At 42.1% G+C, this 7630-nt stretch overlaps 1 protein-coding gene across 1 annotated transcript in view; it reads left to right on the plus strand.

Moving 5' to 3' along the window:
* The window catches only part of TMTC1 (transmembrane O-mannosyltransferase targeting cadherins 1), a 268764-nt gene that overhangs the window by 188684 nt on the left and 72450 nt on the right, over positions 1-7630 (plus strand). Inside the window, exon 10 of the mRNA XM_019668969.1 lies at positions 4104-4271. Coding sequence (XP_019524514.1) covers positions 4104-4271 — 168 coding nt within the window. The remainder of the gene's footprint in view (positions 1-4103; positions 4272-7630) is intronic.

Below are 7630 nucleotides of genomic sequence, written 5' to 3' on the forward strand. Positions count from 1 at the left end.
GCACCAAGCACCTGTCCTGGGCTCAGCGACGGGGCTTTGCTATTTAATCATTTTGGGTCAGCATCCATGAGACTGGAATAAGATCTTACCATCAGATAATTTGCCATGTGAGGATTCACCAGATCCGAATGAAGTTAGCTAGGGATATGTTTCATTTAAACAATCTAAAGATAGGAATTCTTTAAAGTAATAACATTGGAAGATTGTGTCTATCTTATATCATTGATGTTATAGATAAACTCTTAAATGGGTTGTTTGAGCTTAAGTGAATTTTAGTTCCCCTTAATAGCAAAAAGATTCCCTTTGCTGAATAGAATTAAAGCAAAAGCAAAGCCATAGCAAACACCGTAAAATACTTGGCCGAGAGGTAGGAAATTGCCTAGGAAATTGCCGTCCTTTCAGGTTGATGTAAATGGGAAGGGAAAGCGTTGTTCTGTTAATCACTTAAGAGCTTCTGGACAAGGTTCAAGAAAGTACATTTGTACTATTTACACAATGATTAACTGCTCACCAAGTTCTCAAGCAGCAGGTTGCAAATGTTTTGTATTCTAATGTGAAGGGACAAACATTATTTGTTTGCATTTCCTGTTCATTTCCCTTTATGCATCATAAAAGTAGAGAGGAGAGATGCAAGTGTCTTTAGTTATTGTACACACTGCAACTTGTCAATAAATCACATTCAAAATTGGAGATGGCATCTGCCTGTGAAGAAGAGAGCATCTCTGTGCATGAGCGATTCACTCCATTCTCTGAGACAGCAGTGGTGCTTCTCAAGTGTGCTTTGAAAAGGCATCTCGGTACTGAGCTGAGCCAGACAGCCAGCAGCCGGAGTCGGGCTCTCCGTCTGCCAGGGTATGATGTTGTCAACTGCCAGTGGTTTGCACTGACCCCTTTGTGCTCTGTGTAGAGCTGTCTGGTCAGAGCCCAGATTTTCCTTAACTAGATAAACCAGCGCTAACTGCAGTCTGGTTGTGTCTCCCTGGAGGCCGGAAAAGCATGCCGTTTCTCATTTGCTTGATTTTCCACTTTCAAAATGAGGACTTAGCCTGCCCTTAGCAATGGAGAGAGAACGATTCTGGCTCGTGCTGCTGAGATGTTTAAAGATGAAATGCTGTAATAGAGAAGCAACTTAACCTCTGTGATATTGTGTTCAAGTTTTTAAGAATGTGATCCTCTCTAAGAAATTTGCAAACCTAAGTGGAGATTATTTCATATAGCTTAATCTTCCTTTAAACCATATGTCAATACAAGGACTTTTGGAAAAAAAACTATCGTGTTACTTGAGACTTGTACTGAGTGAAAATGAATGGTGTTCCCCTTCATTTGGATTATAGCTGTGGCCCATGAGTGGAATTGGGCCCACCACCTGTTTTTATAAATATTTTATTGGAACACAGCCGTGCCCTTCTTTTCATAGTGTCAATGGCCGTTTTCCTGCTACAAAAATAGAGTCGAGTAGGAGGCCTCATGGCCCGAAATGCCTGATGTGTTTATTCCCTGGCCCCTTGTAGAAAAATTATGCCAGCTCTGATTACAACAGTGTTAGGACCATCGGTCTTCTGATCTGACTCTATTACTGGAAAGTTATTTAAATCCTCCAAGCTTTAGTTTCCTTATTTATGAATGGAAGGTACTGAGGATTGTTTTTAAATTAGATCATATATTTCAAGCCAGTACTGTCCTTGTCCCAGGCCCTACAAATATTGTGGGCTGTCCCATAGAAAGCACTTAGCACAGTGCTTGGCACATAGGAATCACTCAGTAAACATGCCAATGAACTGATTATTTTTGCTGTCTTTGTTACTCCTCCATGTCTTCTGCCACTTTGCAGCCATTGCTCTGGAACTTGTGGAATCTTAGTGTTTCCCTTCCCCACTGCTCGGCCAGATGGCAGCTCTGTTTCCTACAAGGAGGCAGAAAACAAAACTGAACTTTCATGAATGGAGTGGTTGGGAAGGAAGTCGGGGAAGCTGTGTGATAAGGTGTGAGGAGCACAGGGATCAGCCAGTCAAATCGAAACCCAACAACACGATAGCATATGGCATGTGGGCTCTGGAATCTGAGACTCCTGGCTTTATCTCTTTGCTATGTACGAGCTGAATGACCTAATTCAGCAGATCAGTTCACCTTTCCCTTCTGTCGTGTCTTCACAGGTTAAACACTAACAGCAATGACCCACAGGGATGTGAGAGTGAACTGAGCTCATAGAGAACGTGCTTGGCACATAAGGTGTGCTCGGTAGATGTTGGCACTCCATGGTGCTGCTTTATGAAGGCAGGAGTGAGAAGACACCTGCCATTGGAGATGTTGGGGTCTGCATGGCACACCCCCACCTATGCATTTCAGAGCTTTGCTCATAGGTCACCTTTTTAGTGAGGCTTTCTCTGACCACCCCTATTAAACCTCAACTTCCTCCCCATCCTGCACTCCCTCTTTCTCTTCCCTGCTTGATTTTTCTCCACAGACTTGAGCTGCCATGGTGGCCAGTAATGACATCAGCATGGTCGATGGTCCAACATGGGAGATTTTTAGAAAGCTTTAATACTTGTAAGGCCAAACATGGGGAGCTGTGGTCTTTTTGTTTTGTTTTGTTTTGTTTTGTTTTCACTAGTGACTCTGTGTTCTGGTATGTGCAAGGCTCTGCAAGGTGCTTGTGGCAATCAGATTCAGTGACTGGGATGGGGCATGGGCCTCCAGGGCTCAAACCACCATCCCTTGGTGGTGAGTAGGGTGGTGCTTTCCTTTGGCCAAACAGTGAGCCTACAACTTTGAGAGTTTTAAGACCAACCAACTAATAGAACTTGAAGTAGGCAGTTAGAGCTTTAACTTGATTCCCAGGGTCTCTAAGTCAAAAACCTTAAAGGCTCCTCTCTCATTTTTCTACCCTTGATACCAAAGCACTGACATTTAGAAATGAGAACAGAAGGAAAGTGTAGAGTTGTTTCTTTTAAAAGAGGCGTGTTGAGACATGAGAATATTCTGGTGTTTTTTTTACAAAATCAACCTGCTTCACTAGACTGGAGTTCTTGGAGGGAGGACTTCTGTTTTATTCATAATGGTAGTTTTAGTGCCCGGCTTATTGCCAGTACATAATAGAGAGAGAACGAATAAATAATTGAACAAGTAAGTGGGCTATATTAATTTGGGGCTTCCTATAACAATAGCGTCTGACTACTATAGGATTTATTTGCACAAGCTTGCTTTATTCTTAAAATACTCTGTAATAATTTGTAGTTGCCGTCTTTGGAATGAAACAGGTCTTGACTAACATGCTCACTGCAACGATGGATACAACTAAATGTTTGTGTTTTTCTGAGGCCAGTTGGCACGCAAGAAGCATCCCTGCGGGTGTGTAGATAATGTGAGGGACCACATTCCGTCCACCAAGCCAAAGGCTTTTAGAGACGTGATATCAGCGTTCCACAGGTCCACTCTGATTACAGGAGGGATTTTTGGTGTCGGTTTGGAAAGCTGAGCCAGCATCAGCAAGAGAATTGTATCAGTACAGCTTGTCTGTGATAAGCTCCAAGCTGCATGGCCCAGGATTTGGCCTGTGGGTAGACCTTCCTTTGGGGTAAGGACTTTGACTAGCCAGAGTAGGGGCATACGAGATGGCACATTCCTGAAGACAGAGACCAATGGCCCTTGGTGACCAGCATTCCTCCCAGAACCTGATAAAGGGCTCTTGGGGGACTGTCTCCCACAAAGATGTGATGGGACCTGCTGTAGCAGAGTCCAAATTTGGTCACAGGGTGCTAGTAGTATGATACAGTGCCAGCACTGAGGAAGCAAGGGTCAGAGGGCCCATTCAGGTCCCAGGAGTGTACGGGAAGGACTTCTCATGGTGCCTGAGCTGCTGAAATCCAAGGCAGTCTGAGCCTATAGGATGAACCTGTTATTCTCCACATGGATGCCAAAGGACCAGCCAATGCGCTGGTTTCACTGCTAAAGAACTAATGTGTGGATGTTGTGTGAGACAGCCGCGTTTGTATTTGTTGCTCTGTCACGGGGCAAGCTTTATTCGATAGTTCCATGGGATAGAATGCTCAGGGGTCTCCGCTGCACCCCCACAGTAACCCTGCTTCTCCCACCCTGTTTTCCAGCATGGGCTACTGCATCCTCTTTGTGCATGGACTGAGCAAGCTCTGCGCTTGTCTGCATCGATGCGGGGCCACCACCCTGACTGCGTCCACTGTGCTGCTGCTGTTGCTTTTCTCTTGGAAAACCGTAAAACAGAATGAAATTTGGCTGTCAAGAGAGTCCCTATTCAGGTATGATTCGATGCATGGAAGTGAATCTCTGGCCACTTATTTCTTTGGCTTACATATTTGTTTACAAATGAATGAGGTGGTATGGGTCTGGTAATATTTATTAACCCAGAAAAAAAATTTAGTGAAGCTTTCGATGGAAGATATAATTTTATTTTCAGTTTTAACTTTGATTTTGATAATGGTATTCTATAAAGTCTTCCGGGAGCTCGTGCTCAGTGAATTCATGAAAATAAGGCTCGCAGGAAGGTTTTGGAGTCTGAATAAAGATGGAAACAGCCTTAATGATGAGCTGGGCTGTCAAATCAGCTATAAACACAAGGAAACGATAGCTTAATTTCCTTGTTCAGACAAGTGAATGGGAACGGTGAGCACACAGCAAGAAGGGAGAGAAATGCAATACATTCTCTTCGGAATATTCCAGGATATTAAGTTGTGATCTGTGATCTAGTAGCTTTATTTTAAACATTAATTGTGAACGAGGAAATGAAATGAAAGACTTTGTCATCTCCTGGTAGCTTTTCATGTGGTGTAGAAGTTGTTTCCGAATATCACAATGTCAACTTATAGACCTAAACTTGTCATAAAGTATAATATAAACATTCTTTGGGACTGCTGCTCAACACACTGTGTTTCTGGGGCTTAGACTGTCTCACTAATGCCATAGCCCTGGTGACCTTCACCTGGGCTCCTCTGGCACTACCACACCTGGCATCCCATAGTATTTTCCCATTCTCCTGTCTGTGCCCTCTTCCAGCTTTTGTGCTCACTTATGACACACTTGGCCAATTCAATCAACACTATTTTTACCTGCTTCCCTGCTCAGCTGGTACCCAGCATTTATTCTTTGGAACCAAACAACTAAAACAGAATTGGAATCCCTTGAAATAAAAAAGGGAAAATATTGTAAGAATATAAGAAAGTGCACATAATTAAAGGGCAGGTGAAGAACCTGGCATGTAGCAGATAGGAAACACGAGTGTGGATAGTCTGTCGTGAGCATTCTCACAGGAAAAAATAGATAAACTTACGCCTTTTTTTTTTCTTCTATTTTTACATCAAAATAAAATCCTTTGGCTGAGCTTGAGCTTAGGTCATGTGCCTGCCCCGTGTTCCCACCTGGGCACTGAGATGACTGATCTGACTGAAGAAGCCCCCCTGACTTCCATGGTCAAGTTAGGGCAGGCAGAGCACCTTGGGGTTCCACTGAGACGTCACGAAGGAAGGCAAGAGGGGGATTCCCCACAGGAAATCCAAGTACTATAAGAGGGGCATGGGCGCTGGGCTGCCGAAAATGAGTGAATGAATCATTTAAATAAAGAAATGAACAAATGAACAAATAAGACAAATGCTCACGTCATTTTTCTACTATTTTAAAATAGTATATATCTGATTCTGCAACTTGGCAATTTAACTTTTTTAATAGCAAAATATAGCCTGGCATGCATATCTCATCAGTTGATTTATTATTACTATGTCATTGTCATCATTATCGTTGTCATCATCATTATTTCAATAGGCACTCTAGGGAGCTGCTGCTATGTAAGGTTTTTGTGTGGATTTTTTTTTAAACTTTTTGGCTTCTGATTCTTTGCAGCCCATGTCATATCCCTCCACCTTCAATGCAGTTCTCATACAGCACAATGGACTTGTTCCCTCTTAAGATCCAGGGCTGAGGTCATTCTATAAATACAGGAGCATTGAAGTTCAGTAATATAACTTCCTCCTAGACTTTGTTGGGTTTTTTTTTTTTTTTTGCTTTTGCTTTTGCTTCCAATAGTCAATGCTTTAATGAGAAACTTTAAAATGGTTCTGCCCTGTGTTAAACTCTTTCCTTGAATAAAGGTATTAGCAGTGGTTGTATCTTCTAATGATTTTTACTGCTTAATCAGAGCAACTTTGGGAATGGGTTTTGGCAGGCAGCAGTTTATTTCAAGGATAAAAAGTTAGTGTTCAAACCCTCTACAACTCATGCCAGCCATTTAAAAAAAGAAAAACAGAAAGCTCATTGACCTTACATCCAGAAGCTTCTGTTCTTTGAAATGGAAGTATGTAGTAAGTCAACAGTTGATTATAAAAACACCACCATTCCACATATGTGCTTAAACAGACTTGTGCCCTGAGAGGTCTTTGGTGATCGAGTGGAATTTTGTATAATGTGCAAATCAAAACTATAGATAGTTTTTTATAAAAAAAACTTTACCGATTATAATTTATCTATGTCCTGAGAAAACTTTTAAGACCCTGAGACTTTAAGCATATTCTTTTACCTTCAAGACCAGATGTTTGTATGTATTTATCTGTGCTGAGTAATGTTCAATTCAGTTGAATAAACATTTACCAAGAATCTAGGAGGCAAGATAGGGTCAGTGATTGAATGTGGGGTCTGGGGTTAGACGTCCCAGCTCTTCTCTAAATTCCCCCACTTCATAACTGTGTGATCTTGGGCAAGGTACTTAACCAGCCCATGCCTTAGTTTCTTCATTTTAAAATTTGGAATAATAATAGTCTCTATCCCCTGGATGTAGTATAAGAATAGAAGAGTATGTGAAAGATGCGGAGGACGGTGTCTGGCATATGGTGAACATGATGTAAGGTTTCCAAATTATTGCTGTGCACTGTGTTCTAGGATACTAAGGAGGGAGGAAAGAAGGGAGGAGGAGAGAGAGAGAAAGAGAATGACTGATTGTCTTTAGAGGAGCTGAGAGTCTGCATGGCAGTCTGATACATGAACACATTTTAATATCATGTAGCAAGTGGTAGACAGAGGGACATGCAGGATACTTGTATAAATACAGGCAGGTGACTAAGACCAACCCAGGCCATCAGGGTTGTTCTCTTGTAGGCCTGAGCTGAGTATGGAAGGATGAGGAAAACCTAAATTAGCTTTAATGCCCAAAACCAAGAGCTGGCCGAATTGAGTAAGGAAAAGTTGCGATAGTTCTACATATTCGTAAGCTGAAGTCCTTGGTAGAGGCCCCGTTTTAGTTTTCTCCTCTGTTCCAAACAATAAACCCACTGATTATCCCTAGGACGTATGGCCTCATTGGAGCCTTTCTAATTATGTGGGATTGTTTTGTTTGTCCATACTATGAACAGTGTTACAAAATATCTTAAGACAGACCTTTGTGTTAGAGGAAATCCAAATTTTAGTCAAGTCCATCCTTTCCAGCTGAGGACGCACAGAAAAGGTCCCACTGTGTGACGTAGTTTTAGGAGATACAGATGGAGGGTCCCCTCCCAGATTTACTCTTCTATTGGCAAAATCTTACACACAAAAGTGCAAGAACCCAGCACATATGTCTCATCAGAGGCCCAGAGAGAGTCATTTGTCCAAGCCAAAAAAACTTAAGAGGAGGAAT

The sequence above is a fragment of the Hipposideros armiger genome, unplaced genomic scaffold (assembly GCF_001890085.2).
Source record: "Hipposideros armiger isolate ML-2016 unplaced genomic scaffold, ASM189008v1 scaffold_546, whole genome shotgun sequence".
In the NCBI taxonomy this organism is placed as follows: Eukaryota; Metazoa; Chordata; class Mammalia; order Chiroptera; family Hipposideridae; genus Hipposideros; species Hipposideros armiger.